The following is a 16,110-nucleotide window of genomic DNA, read 5'->3' as shown; positions in this document are numbered from 1 at the left end:
ATTGGCACTGCCATCAACACCATATCATTCAGTAACTACTACCGACGCCGGATGCTCAGCTGCCTGGGAGGACTCACTTGCCAAACCGACAATTTATTACTTTGAGCCAAAGACATGCTCGGCATACCCAGGGGTTCAGCGTTAAGGGTTAAGCGGCTTCGTTTACACATGCCGCGTTTCACACTGCGACGCCAAATACTCTCGTGGTGCCTAGATCAAATCTTAATAAAGAATAGCTAGCAGTAAAACAATGCATGCTAGAATTTTCCGAATTTATTAGCTGCAGCGGAAGGCGGAAACAGCCACTTGCTTCGCTGTAAAAGTTCACGAACGGCTGAAGCCAGCGGTGTTGTTTGCTTGCATGCATATGAGCCGAGAGGAATCCAGCCACAACGGGCATCTGACAAATTAAAATTACTGTAGATAGAATTAGATGTAGCACAAACATGTAGTGGAGAGGGAAACGTATATTTTTGCCGAAGCTCTTCTTCACCAGCCACTTGCTGAACGTAGCACTAGACGGCCCAGCTCCTAAACGACTCAGGAATGTCTTCCAACGAAATTTGTACCCTTCGACATCTCGAAAAGAAGCTCTGCCGTTTGTTTGTTAAGCTTAAGGCTGAATGATCAGGGCGAGGGTCAAAAGAACGGTGGCGACGCTGGGAACCGCGGTGGAGGCTGCGCCTGCTTCCAATCCCCAGAGGGCATTGTAAAGCTCAGTTCTGAAGACGAAATTAATTAAAAATTGCAAACACTTTTATCGTGTCTTGCAATTCTCATTCTGCAACATATCGTGCTCTCGTCTTTTCGCTCATCTGCGAGTGTGGCCTGCCGCTTTTGTTACCGGCCAGTCAAATGGCTAGTTCAACTTACGTGAAAGGCTGATCTCCATTTCGAAGTGGTTCTATGAAGTAGCAGAATAAAACGTCGTGGCCAGCATTGCAGTTCTTGGTGGCGGCACATGAGACCTTTTTGCTTTTCGCCGAAAGTAGAAATGCCACATTGCTGGCGTCTACATTATCAAATGGAGCTTTCGTAGCATCATATGTTCCTTTTGAGGGTTCGAAGTTCGACCTGCAGCATGGAGAATATAAGAATGAATGGAGATCAAGAAATATCCTTTGGCAAATACAGAGACAAGCACCAGTAAGGTCTTTGCCCTGGAACTTCACATGTGAAAAGGCTCTTGACTTCATGATCAGCCACCTCGTGCAAGCTAAATTAAACACAGAACTCCGTCACAAACTAAAAGCTGTAGGCACTTTGGGACCAGTCAAAGAAAATGGAGCAAAAAACAACGCACTGTTTGAGTTGGTTGAGTCCGGCTGTGTAGGTCGCCTGGATCAAAGCGTCGCAGTCGAAGTCCTTGTCATGGGTGAATGGGATTACGAGTCCGGGGTACTGAAGCACAACACCAGCATTGTTGCTATAAATGTCATTCCCATGTACAGAAGAACACAGGGTTTTAGATTTGCTGTGGGGCTGCTCATCACTTCAGCGGAAAGCTGCTGCTGAACGATAATCAAAGCCCACAAGGCCTACCGTCTTCGCATCCGCGTTTCCCCCCGAGGCACATGTGTCTACACTGTCACCTGCAAGCTTTGCTGCAATTGTCGCGGTAGTAAGGCTTGCGGCATCCGCTACTGGGATCGTCTTCAGACTTGCAGTTACATCGCTGTCCTCTGCCTTGGTGAGGGTCCCCAACAAGTCTTTGATATTTTCGTTCCTTAGCTTGTTTATGGTGTCCAGGCAGTCTGCATATGGCAATTTAAAGCAGACGCAATGGAAATACAATTATGTCGTGGCATGTGTTTCCACATGAACCCTCACTAGCCACGGGTGGGACTCCACGGAATCGCGACCTGAATGTCATTAGTAAAAAACGGGGGCATCTGCACTTGAATTGCACTTAAAAGCAAAAGCTCATGTGCAGGCATAATTGCTGTGGGTCCACAGATCTCTACAAATCTGTGGCTGGGGCTAGCGTAGCATTAACTTGTTCACATCAGTAGTTCACCTGCAGTTATCTCATTGCCTGTGGGCGCCGCCCGCAGCGAAACTTGGCCAGATGCAAATAGATTTGCGCTGAGGCTGCTTTGCTGAGACGCTGCTGTGCCAGAACGAAGGGAAAGCGCCAACGAGAAGTGTGGTGCGGCGGCGCTGGCGAGAAGGCCTGCGTAACATGCCAACAAACCTAGGTGGGTCATTGCCTGACAATTGGCTTATCATAAAGTAAATGACATTAGCAGAAAGCCAACCAAAATGAGCACAAAGAAAGAAAAAAGGCTGAGAAGAGGCAGTGCGGGAATGCGTGGGAGTTTGTGGCAACGATGTGGGTTGTGTGCGCGGAGGTTCTTGAGGGCTACAACGATCCCACTATACAGTTACTCAGGAGCTTGTTTCGACTGTTCCAGCGCAGTCATCAACCTTTGAGAGATATGGTGCAGTATGTGATTACACTGTAATATTATGTGTCCTTCACAAAGATATATGCACCGGTTGTTGCGATGGGAGGAGTCACTGGCAGTCAAGGCACGCCGTGCACACGCCGACCAAACTATACAGACGGAAATGGGTAAAGGGCATAAACCTAATTAGAAACCCTTACAAAGATTAAATTACTGTAAAGAAAGAGATTATGAAGTCATTGGTCCGGAAAAAAAATGCTATTCGCCTTGGCGGGATGCGGCGAAGGTGTCACGTTGCCTCGCGGTGAGCGGATGGTGACCTGGTTACTCGAAAGGCTTCTAAGGCAAACCTTTTAATGTAAACTAAAGTATAAACCATATATTCTGTTTAGAATTAATTTAGTAAAGCGACAAAATCCAAAAACCTGCCCCACACTGTGTACGCTGGCCACAATCTATTCCGCTCGCACACTTTGGCGCTTGTTCACTTTACCGATATGAGCAATACCTCTACTGGCTTCAATCAAAGAATCTCCAGGCTTCGTATTTGATAGATCTCTCCAAAATAGAAAAAACGTTTACTATAACTGGACGGATTAAATTAGACCCTGCTAATTCTTGTTCCACTTCGACACACCTGCGTTCTCCACATTGGCTGTCGGCACCGACAGGAGTATAGCAGAGGTGTGTCGAGAATCTGCAGAAATTAGTTTAATCTAGCCGTGTGTAAAAAGGATATTTTTCTTCTTTCGAAAAGGGCAATGAAGTAAGAAGCCGAGAGATTCTTTGGCTGAGAAACTGGCCAGTACGAGCATAGGTGACAGTGAACAGGCATCGAAGTCCGAGTGCAAAGGGCGTGTGGCCAACGTTCACAGCGTGTGCAAATTTTTTGGAGTTTGTGGTCTTCCGGGATTAATTTTGAACAATGTTATTGACGTATACTTTTGTTTAAATTGGAAATTTTGCCTTGGAGGCCCTTCGAGTAACCCGGTCACCCCGCGCTCACCGACCACCATCGTGGCCCTTCGCGGACCCCGCTACTGCGAATAGCACTTTCTTTCGAACCAATGGCTCTACAATGCCTTTCTTTACAGTGATTTCATATCTTCAAGAGGCTCTAAATAGGTTTGTATTCCTTACCTATTTCCGTCCGCGAATTTGGACGGCCTGCAATCGCCGTGCCGTGACTGCCGGTGACTCCTGCAATCCCAGCAAGCGCCGTATATACCTGTGAATATATTTGTGAAAGAAATATAATATCACGAAGTAATCACATACTTGCTCTACCTTCCAATGCTTGATAAATGTGCCTGAATACTTGAAACAAGCTCCTGAGTAACTATATGGGGGGCAATGCCTCAGAGCTCCCCACACGACCTCCGCGCACACAACCCGCACATCGTTGCACACAAACTCACACGCATTCCCGCTCTCTGTTTTCCTATCCCTCTCGTTCTTCATGCTCATTTCGCTTGGATTTCCGGTACTACCATTCGCTTTATGACAAGCCAATTGCCAGGCAATGATTCACGTAGGGTTGTTGGCATGTTACGCTGGTCTTCTCGCCAGCACCGCCGCTCCACACTTCTCATCGGCGCTTTCCCTCCGATCTGGCACAGCGACGTCTCAGCAAAACAGCCTCCGCACAAATTTATTTGCAACCGGTCAAGATTTGTTGCGGACAACGACGGCGCCCGTAGCCGAAGAGAAAACTAATGGTGAACCACTAATTTGAACAAGTGAATGGCGCTATGCTGGTCCCAGTCACAGAACTGTATAGATCTTCGGGTCTTTATAGATTATGCCTGCAGATGAATTTATTCTTTCGAGTGCAATTCAAGCGCATATGCTCACGTTTTTGGAGAATGACATTCAGGTGGCACTTCAGTGCAGCCCCACCCGTGGTCAGTGGGCGGTGTTGTGGAAACACATGCCACGACATAATTGCATTGCCATTAGACTGGTGTTAGCTTGCCATCTGCAGATTGCCTGGCCATCATAAACAAGCTAAGGAACGAAAATCTCAAGGATTTGTTGGGAACCCTCACGAAGGCAACTGACGGAGAGGTGACTGCAAGCCTGACGAAGATTGGACAAAAAGACGCAGAAAGCCTTACTGCCGCTAAAATTGCAGCAAAGCTTGCAGGCGAAAATGTGGACACATGTGACTCGGGCAAGAACGCGGATGCGAAGACGGTAGGGCTTTTAGGCCTTGAGTATCGTTCAGCAGCAGCTCCCCGCTAAAGTGAAAAACCTCCGCAACGCAGAACTAAAGCCCTGAGGTCCTCTGCCCATGCGAGGGGCTTCTATTGAAATTATATTGCTTTTGTGCTACACAGTATCCCGGACTTGTCATTCCATTCGCGCCGTCCACGCAGTTCGACTGCAACGCTTTGATCCAGGCGACTTACACGGCCGGACTCAACCACCTCAAACAGTCAGTTCTTTTTTATCTCATTCGTTTTCACCGGTGCCACAGTGCCTACACCTTTTAGCATGTATGTGTGTCGGAGTCCTGTGCTCACGTTAGCATGCACAAGGTGGCTGATCATTCTTAGTTCAAGAGTTTCTTCAAGTTATGCAGCTTGGTGGTGCTTGCCTCTGTCTCAGTATTTCCAAAAGATATTCTTGTTCTTCAATTATTCTGGTGTAAATCCCATCGTTTTCATGCTGCAGATCGAACTTCGGACCCTCAACGGGAACATATGACCCAGCAAAAGCGCCATTTGATAAAGTAGAGGCCAGTAATGTGGCGTTTCTGCTATCGGCGAAAAGCACAAAGGTCTCATGTGGCGCCACCAAGGACTGCAAAGCTGGCCACAACGTTTTATTCTGCTACTTCGTAGAGCCACTTCGAACTGGAGAAATGCCTTTCACGTGAGCTGAACTAGCAACGTGACTAGTCGGCAGCACAAGCGTTAGGGCACACTTGCAGATGAGTTACAGGGGCACGATATGTTGGGGAATGGGAATTGCAAAGTGTGATAAAGTTGATTACAATTATTGATCAACTTTGCTTGCAGAACCGAGCTGTACAATGCCCTCTGGGGATTGGGAAGCGCAGCGTTCGTTTCGTTTCCTAGCGTCGCAACTGTCCTATTGGTCCTAGCTCTGAGCATTCGGATTTGAGCTTAACAAACAAACGAAGGGAGAAGGTTCCGGAGATGTCGAAGTTGTACATATTCCGTTGACAGGCATTGCTGAATCGTTTAGAGGCCGGTTTTGGACCTCTAGTGCCAGGCACTGCAGGCGGCTGGTGAGGAAGAGCTTCGGCAAAATTGTAACATACGTTTCTCTTCCCACTGCATCTTAGTACTACTTCCTAGGTTGCGTTGAATGGATCAAATTTCCCTCCGTGTTGCGCACTTCCAGTGCGGAAACGCGGAAGCTGCTGCTCATGAAGTGAGTTGACTGCGCCCGCCCTGTTACCTTAGAATTGGCAGCCTTGGTCCTCTCCTGAAATGCATTTTAATTCAGAAGCGGGCAAAGTCCCGTACGAACACATATTGCATTGGCAGTTTGAGACGTCGTTTATTAAAAACATTTAATCGGCTAGACATGCTGCTGCAACTTTCGCTACCCAGAGTGTTTGTTACACATCTGACAAAGCTATTAGCAGCATATGTCAGCTGCACACCTGACAAAGCTATTAGCAGCAGCAGACAGAATTTCGATAATTTTAAACAGCCTATGTTTCTTGCCTACGTCTTCTTTTTGGGATCTCTGCTCAGCTGTGAGACAACGCATTTGCTTCGCTGTATCTGTTGCTGAAGTTCAGAAGAGACAAAGCCACGTTGAAAGGTTAATAATAAACCTGAGAAAACTAAAGACAACTCTGGACTTCGGGATGCAGTCATAATTTTACTAGCTTGTGTTTCGCTGCGTGATATTTCACTCCTGAGATTTTATGAGTGATTAGCTTGCATGCGTTCCTGCCGAAGCCCTGCACTGCAGCAGGCGCAGAAACCTCTTGAAAAGAAGAACACTCTCACGAATTAATAAGACACTAGAGCGTTTTAACTTCAAGTGCATGTAGAAGTTCTGGAAGGCAGGGTAAGCTCATTTGTTGTTTGTTATCCTAGAGGGCTCCACTACTTGTCAAGAACACACAGCACAACTTATAATTAAATTGCCACATCAGATCCTACCGGTCTTCACATTCTGTTTTCCCCACTTCCTTTTTTGTTTGTTATCATTTGCTTACCCTAAACCCTTAGCCCGAAGTGCCTCAAGCTCCCGTATAGACCCCACAGCGCTGCGGCTCTCTGGGGTGTCGTGGGGTTTCCCAGTGTACGGACACTCAGCAGCAACGCAGCATCAGCGCAACAGCAACGCAACAGCAACACAGCAGCAACGCAGCAGCAACGCAGCAGCAAGCTTACTGTCTCCTCATGCGCTCCCTGGGCTCCTGCGCTTCACAGAACCCACCCGACCAGCTAGCTAGCTCGCTAGCTAGCCAGCTAGTTAGCTAGCCAGACAGCCTGTTAGCCAGCTATCCAAATAGCTGGCTAGAGAAACACCTAGCTATCTAGCCGCCGACTAGTCAGCTAGTTGGGTTGCTAGTGGCTAGCCAGAAACTAGTGGCTAGCCACTAGTTTCTTGCCTTTCAAGCTGCTTGAGCATCTAGCTAAGGAACTGGCTTGCCCAAGACCCTAAACCCTAAACCCTAAACCCTCTAACTAGGGCGTCGGACTAGAAAGCCTCTCTCTATCCTGACGCCCGGAGTGAAAAGGGCATTTACTCCGTGCGGGTATGCACGTGACCGCCAAACCCTAAACCCTAAACCCTAAATCCTAAACCCCTGTTCGCCGCCAAGCCTGCAGCTTTCTGGCTGCAAATTCATAGCAGCCGCGCATCTCTTTGTCGCCGCCTGCAAAAGCAGCAACTGCAGCAGCAGCGGCAGCAGCAGGAGCAGCAGCAGCAAAGATTTTTCTAAACTTGCTCTCAATTTCACAAAGCGCCGCTGGGCATTGCGAGGCTCGAACTCGCGACCTTGGGATTATGAGACCCACGCGCTACCGACTGCGCCAAACGCCCGCGGGGGTCAGCCCTAAACCCTAAACCCTAAACCCTGAACCCTTGTCCCGCGTAGTACTAGGAGAGGGGCAAGCTGCAGCAAGCTAGCCGCAGTAGCCCGTCCATAGAGTCTGAAACAGCAGCAGCAACGCAGCAGCTGCAACAGCAGCAACAGCAGCTGCAGCAGCAGCTACTGATGCTGTTGTTCAGGGGCAACATTAGCTAGGGTTTGCTGCAGAGTAGTAGCAGAAAATGCAGCATCTTTCGTCTCCTATTCTCTCCCTGTACTTCTTGCTGCGCAGCAGCTCGCTGATCCCAGCGCTCCAGCAACAGCTAGCTAGCCAGTTAGCCAGCCAGCTAGCTACCTAGCTAGCTACATGGGCGGGTAGGTAGCCCCAGAGTGAGTTGTCGACAGGATGGCTAGCTAGCTAGCTAGCTGGCTAGCTAGCTACGCGATGTGTGGCTTGGGGGCAGCTTGCGTTCCTCTCTCCGAGCTGAGGGCGAATGGGCTGCAGGAACTGCCGACCCTAAACCCTAAACCCTAAAACTTAAACCCTAAACCCTTATTTCGGAACCAACGTACAGAATCAACTTGCAGCGCCCAATAGACAGAGCCAGCAGCTTAGCACAGTGCCGTTTATGTCCCAGAAATACTGGAGTCGTGAATGCGCTATTTATTAGGCGTTTCTCAGGGTTTAGGGTTTAGGGTTTAGGCTTTAGGCGTTAGGGTTTACGGTTTATGGCTCAGGGCTTGGCTGCTGCGGCGCGAGACAGCTGCGACAAAGGCGAAGTCAGTGGGGCTGTCGTCACCTGAAGATTATTAAATTCTGGCTATTCTATGTATTTAACTTTGAAATTAAGCTTGAGGAATTTAGGGTTTAGGGTTTAGGATTTGGGATTTATGGTTTAGGGTTTAGGGTTTAGGGTTAAGGGTTGGACGCAGTGCATGCTCTGGAGCGGCAGCTGCTGCTGCAGGGGATCTGTGCCTTTCAAGTAGCAGGCATAAGAGCTGCAGCAGCAGCAGCAAAAGTGACAGCAGCACCAACGGACGGTGCAGCGGCAGTACGGCAGCAACAGCAGCAGCAGTAGTAACAGCTGCACCATCCGCAGAGACAGCAGCACCGCCAGCAGCAGCAGCGGCAGCAGCAGCACCAGCAGCAGCACATCAGGGAACATACTGCATACCAGCTGCTATGTTTTCACCCGCTTTACGGACAGCTGCAGCTGCAGCAGCAGCAGCAGGTGCAGCAGCTCCTGGTGTCTCTGGTGCGCCGGCTTCGGCTGCTGCGGCGGCAGCGAGCGCAGCAGCAGCAGCAGCAGCAGCAAAGGCGCAGCAGCATGGGGCTTTGGCGACGCAGCAGAGACATTTTGGCTTCTTCGGCAGCCGCAAGGGACGGGAAGAAGCAGCAGCAGCAGGAATAGCAGCAAAAGGTGCAGCAGCAGCTGCGACAGCAGCAACGCGTGCCGCTGCTGCTGCTCCTCCTGCAGCCCCGAAAAGCCCTGCGAGCAGCAGCAATCCAACACCTTTGTCACGAGCAACTCCCAGCAGCAGCAGCAGCAGCAAAGGGGGGTTCTTCTCCTTCTTCAGCTCGCCAGCTGCAGCGCCAGCAGCAGCAGCAGCAGCAGCAAAGGACGCACGTACAAGCCCTCCAGCAGCTCCAGTGAGTCCGCCTGCTGCTGCGAGGCCCCTTTCTTCAGTCGACAAGAGCAGCAGCAGCAGCGGCAGCAGCAGCAAGAACAGCAGCAGCAGCAAGAAGACTCGTGTGCCGCTGCTGCAGCGACTGAAGTATTTCGGCTTCGGCTTTTTTGCTGCTGGAACTTTGTCGCTGCTGTTGCTGCAGCAGCAAGTGGAGGACAGCAGCAACGCAGCGCTGCAAGCAGCAACAGACGCAGCAGCGCGCGTTTCGGCTCTTGAGAATAGAATCGACCACGTGCAGCAGCAACAGCAGCAAAGACACTGGTAGCAGTAGCTGCTGCAGCAGCTGCTGCAGCAGCAGCCAACTGCTGCCTGCTTTTGGGCTCTCTGTACGCTGCACGCTGCAGAGCCCAACTCTTTGCTTTAGCCTTTCGCCACCAAAAGCACATCCCACACAGTAGCTAGCTAGCCAGCTAGCTAGCTAGCTAGCTAGCTAATCAGCTAGTTAGCTGACTAGCTAGCTGGCTGGCTAGCAATCTGGCCAGCTAGCTAGCAGGTTATCTGGAGAGAGAAGCAGCAAACTAGCTGCTGTACTAGGTACGCAGCTAGCTACAGCTAGCTAGCTAGTTGGCCACCTGGCTCAGCACCTAGTGTTGCTGGTGGCTAGCTGGCTAGCTAGTTACCCATCTAGCTAATGCTGGGCGCACCCCCGGCCGGACGCCTAGCCAGCTAGCTAGCTAGCTAGCTAGCTTGGCAAGTGGCTAGCCAGCTAGCTAGCTAGCTAGCCAATCGTCTACACAGCGGCAGGCCCTCCATTCCCTACGTGGCTAGTCACCGCAGAGCGGAGTCGGCCAGCCAGCCATCCAGCTAGCTATCCAGCCAGCTAGCTAGCTAGCTAGCCAGCTCGCTGGAGAGCTATAGCTAGCTAGCTGGCGCTCCCGCACAGCTCACCCAGCTAGCTAGCCATACCATGCACCTAGCTAGCCCGCTGCGCCCACAGCTAGCCACTCAGCTCGACTGGAAGCTAGCTAGCTAGCCGCAGAACTTTCTATAGCAGCAAGGGCTGCAGCAAACTCATATCCACGAGGCAGCAGCTAGCTAGCTGTCTAGCTAGCTAGCTGGCTAGCTAGCTGGGTGGACGCTGGGCGCTTCTCGTTTGGTGCTGCTTCAGCACAGTTCGAGTTGTGGGTAGAGGAAAAGCTGTGCAGCAGCAGCAGCAGCGGCTGCTGCTGCAGCGACTGACCCACCGCAGCAGGCGGGTATGCAGCAGCAGCAGCAGCTGCTGCTGCTGCTGCAGCAAAGACGGCGTGAGCCGTCGACAGCCGCATAAAGTAAACACAAGTGCACATACGTGCGCTAGAGCAGCAGCTGCTGCTGCAGCTGCTGCAGCCGCAGCAACAGCTGCAGCAAGAGCTGCACCAACGGCTGCAGCAGCAACTGCCGCAGCAGCAGCAGTCGCCGCAGCAGCAGGTATAGATAAGAATTGAAACTGTAGCAGCACCAAATGCAGACACGGAGCCGTGGGGTCTTGTGCTGGCACTAGGGATCTAGCGTTGCTGCTCCAAGCTCTGCTGCTGCTGCTGCAGCAGCAGCAGCAGCCTCACTGCCGCCGCCTCTTGTCTAGGTCAAAGGGCCTCGGGGGCATTGGCTGTGGGGTTTGGGCTGTCTCCCTTCCCATGCGGGGCCCCAGTCCTGTTTTGCTGCTGCCTGCTGCTGCTGCTGCTGCTGGCGTGTCAGCAGCAAAGACCTTCTTGTTGCCGCGCCTGCTGCGGCTGCGCCGCCGGCAGCAGCAGCTGCACAGCATGCGGCAGCAGCGCAGCAGCAAACAGCCCGCCATATAAGCAGTCGCCAGCAGCAGCAGCAGCAGCAGCAGCCGCCCCTGGATGTCTGCCGGCACCATTGGCCGCAGGTGGGGCTGCTGTACGTACACCGCAGCAAGGGCCGCGTCCAGCTGCTGGTTTGCTGCTGCTGCAGCTCTTGCTGCTGCGCTGCTGCCAGTCTTCGCCGCCCAAGTTGCCGCTGCTACAGCGTGCGGGTGTACGTACGCGTAGTAGAAGTCCTTGGTCGTTTCCACATAGGGCTCGAGGTGTACGTACACCTTTCCCAGCTGCTCGCCTGCTGCTGCTGCTGCTGCTGCTGTTTGCTGCTGCACTGCATCGCGCACACTCAGCGGTATAGCAGCAACTGCTGTTTCAACAGCAACAAGGTACATTTGACCCAAGTCGGAGGCAACATCTTTGACCTTGTCCAGGGTGCCTGCTGCTCCGCTCTGCTGCTGCTGCTGCTGCATGCGCTGCAGCTGTTTCTGCGCCGTGTGCAGCTGGTCGCGCAGGTCTTCTGCTGCTGCCTCCTGCTGCTGCGTCTCCTGCTGCTGCTGCCGCAGCTTCGCCTCCAGCTCTGACTTGACTTTGAGCTCCTCGTTTAGGCGGGTGCGGAGGGCCTCAGTCTGCTGCTGCTGCTGCTGCTGCTGCTGCTGCGTCTGCTGCTGCAGCCGCGTCGTGCACGCAGCAAGGGCTTCCTCGTGCTTCTGTCTAAACGACAGCAAATCGCTCTCCGCATTTTCAGCCCTTTGTTCTGCATAAGTCAGCTTCTTTTGGCAAGCCTCGAGATCGCTGCTTCCCGCTGCTGCTGCTGCTGCTGCTGCGGGTTTTTGCTGCTGCTGCGGCGCCGCCGGCGCCGCAGCAGCACCTGCGGGGGCCGCCGCCGCGTCTGCTGCTGCGCCCTCCTTTGCTGTTGCTGCAGCACAGACACTGGAGAGCAGCAGCAGCCCGAGCAGCAGCAGCCGCCGATGCTGCGCGAGCAATGCACACATGCTGTTCAGGTGTATGCACACCACAGGGGGAAGAGTTGCTGCAGGTTTCTGCTGCAGCGGCTGCAGTCTTGCCTGCAGCACCAATAGAAAGGCAATAGATGAGGCGAAAGGCACCAAGGGCGCACCAGCAGCAGCAGCAGCAGCTGCAGCAGCAGCAGCAGATGCCACGGAAGGCAACAGCAGCAAACTCAAATCGCGTGTCTCTTCTCCGTTGATAGTTGCAAGCAACTGCAGCAGAAAAAACAAAACCTTTTACCTCCTAGGGAGTCCTTCTGCAGCAACGTCAGCAGCAGCTGCTGTTGGTGGCGCTGCTGCTGCTGCTGCCACCCCCCAAAGCGCCGCAGCCGCTGCCTCCGTGCTGGTTGCTCGGCAGCCGTTGCTGCTGCTGGTGCTGCTCCACGCGGGATTTTCCCCTTTGTTTTTTAGTTATTTATTTATAAGTATCATTCGTAATCTATTTTAATTTCTAAGCTTTTATCTCTATCTTTGAGTGTCTGTCCGCCCCGGTTCCCATGCAGCAGCAGCAGCAGCAGCCGCAGCAGCAGCAGTGTACTATGCGCGCTTGTTAGCAGCGTTCGGTTCTTCCTCTTTGCTCCCTTTATTTAGTGTTTGATATTTATTTGTATATTTATTTGTCTCTTTGTTTTATTTGCCTGTATGTCAACTGTCTTTGCCTTCGTCCACTTCGTCCTTCGGCTACTGCTCCCACCGGCCAGTGCTCGCACCACGGGGCAGTCCACGAAACTCCGTCTTTTTTGCATTTTTCGCCGATCTTCAGTGGCTCCTAATCTTTGACTAACCATTTAACATTAATTGAATAAAAATCCTGGGCGCAGGAGCTCCTTTTTGCCCCCCCTTGGCAATATTCAGTGCAGGAAATAAGCACTGGACTTGGCAGCTACACTTTGTATCTGCATTCTGTAGACACGGGGAAGCCTCGGGGTGTACAGACACCCCAGGCGCTGCAGCAAAACTCCCTCTGCCGCTGCTGGCCATTTGCAGCAGCGCCAGTACTGCTATTTTGGAGATAAAGCTGCTGCTGTTTGTGGCCTAAGACACGCGAACGCGCTAGAGGCCTCATTAATTATCTTTTTAATTAAATGCGAAAAGCCAAAAAGACGCAACTTGCAGAAAACTAGCGGATTAGAAGATTTGCAATTTGCACTGCGGGCTGAGCTGCGGATACACCTGAAATGCACGTTTCAGAAGATCTTGCAAGTAGCAGCTAAGGATCGAGGGAAGCTTGAGTAAACTTAAGTTATTTTAATTATTTTTCCTTTCTAAACTCTTTTTAATCATTTTATTTTGTGTCCCAGTAAAAAAGGCTCTTCAAACAGTGCAAGAAATCACTGGAGGTCGTGACCGGGCGAGGAAACAGGCAAAGGAACTAATTAGATTATTTCCTTTTTCAGGTTGGAATTCCTTTTTTAGATCTCAAAATTTAAATGATTTTATTTTTTCTTTGCAAAATGCTTTTAAGTCTTCTGCAGCAAACTAGTAGCCCCTGGCAAAGGGGCTGTTAGTTTGCACCAAGCCTGCTGCTGCGGCCTCTTGAGGACAAGCCAAACTGCCCGCAGGACACTTTCTGGGTTGCTGCTGTTGCTGCTGCTGCTGCTGCTGCTTCGCATCAGCAGCAGCCACAAAAGGCTTTGCTGCACTTGGGCCTTAGCCGTATCCCCAGCTACGGCGCTGCAGCAGGGCCCCTCCTTAGCAGCAAAATGGCCCCCCATGCCCCCATTTCTTTGCATTTGACCCCCTCAAAGTTCCCAACTTGAAGACAAATATCTTTAAATTGAGGCAAAGTGCCAAGTTTGCAAACCCTTAAGGGAGACCACTGGTCACTGGCTGTAGTCCTCGCCTGGGCCGCCTGGGCCGCTGGTCTTTGCTGCTGAGGCCGCAGCTGTGGGGCTTTTCAAGTATGCATGCATGCAGCAGCAAAAGCCAGTTTTTTGACATAAAAGAACAAGTAACAGTTCATATTTGGAATTAAATAACTTTAATGAAGTACTTCATTGAAATGCAAGTTCCTTCAGCCCCCGGAGTTGTACCCAGGCTAAAGCGGGGGCCCCCTGGGGGCCCCCCTAGTTATAAGGGGGGCCCCCAGGGCCAAAATGGGGCTTTGCTGCTTCATGCATTAAAGTTTGAAGTTAATTTTATTTTTGTGGGGCCCCGTGAGCGAGCAGCAGCAGAAGGAGGTCTGGAGTTGCTAAAGAATTGCGAAAAGACTGAAATTGGGACTTTTTAATTCAAATCAAATAAAAGAGACTTTTAAAATGAAATAAATCTTTTTTAATTAAATAAATCTTTTTAATAAAAGACTCAAGAAATTACCCAGGACTCAGCCCCAGAGAATCCCGGGGTCAGCCCGGGGCCCCACTAGTACTTTCTTTAACAGCAAAAATAACAAAAAAAGGAACTTCATACTTATTAGTATTAAAACTATTTTCCAGAAATCATTAATATCATTATTATTATTATTATTGTTATTATTATTATTATTTAAATTATTACTTCAGAAATATTCAGCAAAGGCGGAGTCTTTCTTTGCCGGAGTTCTGTGGGTATCAAAGAGCCCCACAAAGCCTTTAAGAACTACGCAGGTATTAATAAATATAAATATACATATTAATATAAATATAAATATAAATATAAATATAAATATAAATATAAATATAAATATAAAATATATATCTACGTACACGTCTGGGCCTGAAAACAAGCAGAACTGCAAAAGCTGGCGGCTGCAGCAGCAGCAAAAAGAGAAATAAAATCGACAGAAAAAAGATTTTTAGGTCTTTTAAATTCTGAAAGGCTGCAGCAAATAATAAATAAAGATGTGGGATTTCAGAAGCTCCAAAAAACAAAAAGAATAATTGCTTCTTCTGCAAAGTTTCTAAAATTTCCCCAGCCCTTGGTAGCTGCGCAGCAGCGCAGCAGCGCAGCAGAGCAGCAGCAGCCAGGGGCTGCTGCAGCTGCTGCAGCAGCAGGCCTATTTTAGGGCTTTTCAGAAAGAAAAAAGAGACAGGAGACTGTCTCCGCAGCAGGTATCATTTCAATAAATAAATAGATGAAGAAGAGAAATAAAAGAAAATGGAGAAGAGCAAGAAAATGGTGAAGCGGGGCTCCTAGGGCAGCTCCTAACTCGCTCTCAATTCTTTTATTATTCTTTCTTTTTAATTTTAATTAATTAAATCAATTAATTAATTTATCATTCTGATCGCCGGCTGCAGACAGCAAGGAGCAGCAGGGCCGCAGGCCAGCACCAGCAGCAGCAGCAGCAGCAGCAGCTGCTGCTGCTGCTGCTGCTACCTCGCCTCACAGCGCCGGCCTCGTGTGGTTACCGCCGGCCAGCAGCAGCAGCATCAGCAACAGCAGTAGCAGCAACAGCAGCAGGATAAAGTGCGCAGCTGTAAACAAAAGACAAAAACCCGTTTCTGGTGCTGCAGCTGTCGGTGCTGCTGCAGGCGTCAGTGTGCTGCACTTGCCCATTTAAATTATTTCATTTTAGATAGTTAGCCAATATTTGTAAACTTTACTTAATTCCAAATTATACTGCGCAGCAGCAGCAGCAGCAGCAGCAGAATGTGCTGCTGCCCCCCAGACGCGCTTTACCAACATGAAAGCGACTCTATTTCTGCTGCATAGACAAAATGGAATATGATTTTTTTGTTTCTTAAAAGCCAAAGAGGTGTAGAGAAAGGGCTGCTGCAGCTTCCTGCTGCAGAAAAGATTGCTAACAGAAAGCCTGAGGCCAGAAACAGAAACAAAAAGCAGCAATTCCTCCCCAGCCGCAGCCACTCAGCCTGAGCTGCAGCAGCAGCAGCCCTAAGAAGACAGCAGCAGCAGCAGCAGCTCGAAGCAGACAGCGGCCGCAGCGGCAGCCAGATCGCCGCAGCTAAGCATTGAGGGGCCCCTGGGGGGCCCCCAGGGGTCCCCGGGGGCCCCAGGGAGCCCCCAGGGGCCGCCAGCGTATAGACCGTTACCCGCAAACGTGTGTAGTGCTGTAGTGGGACTTTGCTGTAGCTCCATGGTGCTCGCCTCTATACGGTGATTGCCTGGGAAGTTCTCATCTCTGAGCAATAAAAGGAGTAAAACATTAAAATAAAGCTCATTTTGGATTGAAACAATAAAATAAAACTCATTAGGGATTGAAATATTCGAAGAAAACACCCTGCACTCCTATGGATGCACTGGTGGGCGTCTACAGTAGGATGCTGCAGGCGCCGGGGGTTGCTGCA

At 50.6% G+C, this 16,110-nt stretch overlaps 4 protein-coding genes across 4 annotated transcripts; 2 read left to right on the top strand and 2 right to left on the bottom strand.

Annotated features, from left to right (window-relative positions):
• Window positions 1–613: 613 nt before the first annotated feature.
• ETH_00008675 (SAG family member (sag22)) lies at window positions 614–2,207 on the bottom strand (the record flags this gene model as incomplete). The annotated part of the gene is made up of 5 exons (XM_013378548.1): window positions 614–722; window positions 874–1,074; window positions 1,304–1,401; window positions 1,543–1,754; window positions 2,018–2,207. The coding sequence occupies 5 exons, from the start codon at window positions 2,205–2,207 to the stop codon at window positions 614–616; spliced, it is 810 nt and encodes a 269-aa protein (XP_013234002.1).
• Window positions 2,208–3,930: 1,723 nt separating this feature from the next.
• Window positions 3,931–5,537, top strand: ETH_00008670 (SAG family member (sag23); the record flags this gene model as incomplete). Its single annotated transcript, XM_013378547.1, has 5 exons — window positions 3,931–4,126; window positions 4,393–4,604; window positions 4,748–4,845; window positions 5,085–5,285; window positions 5,432–5,537. 5 exons carry the CDS (start codon window positions 3,931–3,933, stop codon window positions 5,535–5,537), a joined length of 813 nt encoding a protein of 270 aa, XP_013234001.1.
• A 3,080-nt stretch (window positions 5,538–8,617) lies between these two features.
• ETH_00008665 (uncharacterized protein) lies at window positions 8,618–9,388 on the top strand (the record flags this gene model as incomplete). The annotated part of the gene is made up of 1 exon (XM_013378546.1): window positions 8,618–9,388. The coding sequence occupies one exon, from the start codon at window positions 8,618–8,620 to the stop codon at window positions 9,386–9,388; it is 771 nt and encodes a 256-aa protein (XP_013234000.1).
• Window positions 9,389–10,660: 1,272 nt separating this feature from the next.
• ETH_00008660 (uncharacterized protein) lies at window positions 10,661–11,872 on the bottom strand (the record flags this gene model as incomplete). Its single annotated transcript, XM_013378545.1, has 1 exon — window positions 10,661–11,872. One exon carries the CDS (start codon window positions 11,870–11,872, stop codon window positions 10,661–10,663), a length of 1,212 nt encoding a protein of 403 aa, XP_013233999.1.
• Window positions 11,873–16,110: the final 4,238 nt, after the last annotated feature.

This window comes from Eimeria tenella, genomic scaffold (assembly GCF_000499545.2).
Source record: "Eimeria tenella Houghton genomic scaffold, Eth_scaff9, whole genome shotgun sequence".
NCBI classification, from domain to species: domain Eukaryota; phylum Apicomplexa; class Conoidasida; order Eucoccidiorida; family Eimeriidae; genus Eimeria; species Eimeria tenella.
Note: the sequence above shows the minus strand (reverse complement) of the source record. Positions and strands in the feature narration are given on the sequence as shown.